The 341-nt window shown below is 42.5% G+C and overlaps 1 protein-coding gene across 1 annotated transcript in view; it reads left to right on the top strand.

Annotated features, from left to right (window-relative positions):
• The window catches only part of Mageb3 (MAGE family member B3), a 2226-nt gene extending 2183 nt beyond the window's left edge, over window positions 1–43 (top strand). The window contains exon 3 of the mRNA XM_021152712.1: window positions 5–43. Within this exon, the coding sequence (XP_021008371.1) occupies window positions 5–43 (39 nt within the window). The remainder of the gene's footprint in view (window positions 1–4) is intronic.
• Window positions 44–341: the final 298 nt, after the last annotated feature.

The following is a 341-nucleotide window of genomic DNA, read 5'->3' as shown; positions in this document are numbered from 1 at the left end:
GTAGCTGCAGTCAGTGATGAGGAAGAAAGAGCTGCAGCTGTAGCTGCAGTCAGTGATGAGGAAGAAAGAGCTGCAGCTGTAGCTGCAGTCAGTGAAACAACAACAGATGCCAATTAAAGGTCCCACAGCCATGTCAAGCAGGTCCTCTCACACCTAGTGAAGTTAAGAGTTTTTTTATTTGACCTTGTAGTTCAAGAGGACAGCGAGAGAAAGGGCTGATGATGGACAGTTTGTGACTAGAGGAAGTGGAGTGAATAGCTTTCTGTTCCTGTTCTCTATGGGCAATTTGGAAAGTTATCTGCATTTTTGTTTAGTTCAATTTTCAAATGTTCTTTTTATGT

Source organism: Mus caroli, chromosome X, assembly GCF_900094665.2.
Source record: "Mus caroli chromosome X, CAROLI_EIJ_v1.1, whole genome shotgun sequence".
NCBI lineage: Eukaryota > Metazoa > Chordata > Mammalia > Rodentia > Muridae > Mus > Mus caroli.
This window is presented reverse-complemented; position numbering and strand designations above follow the sequence as displayed.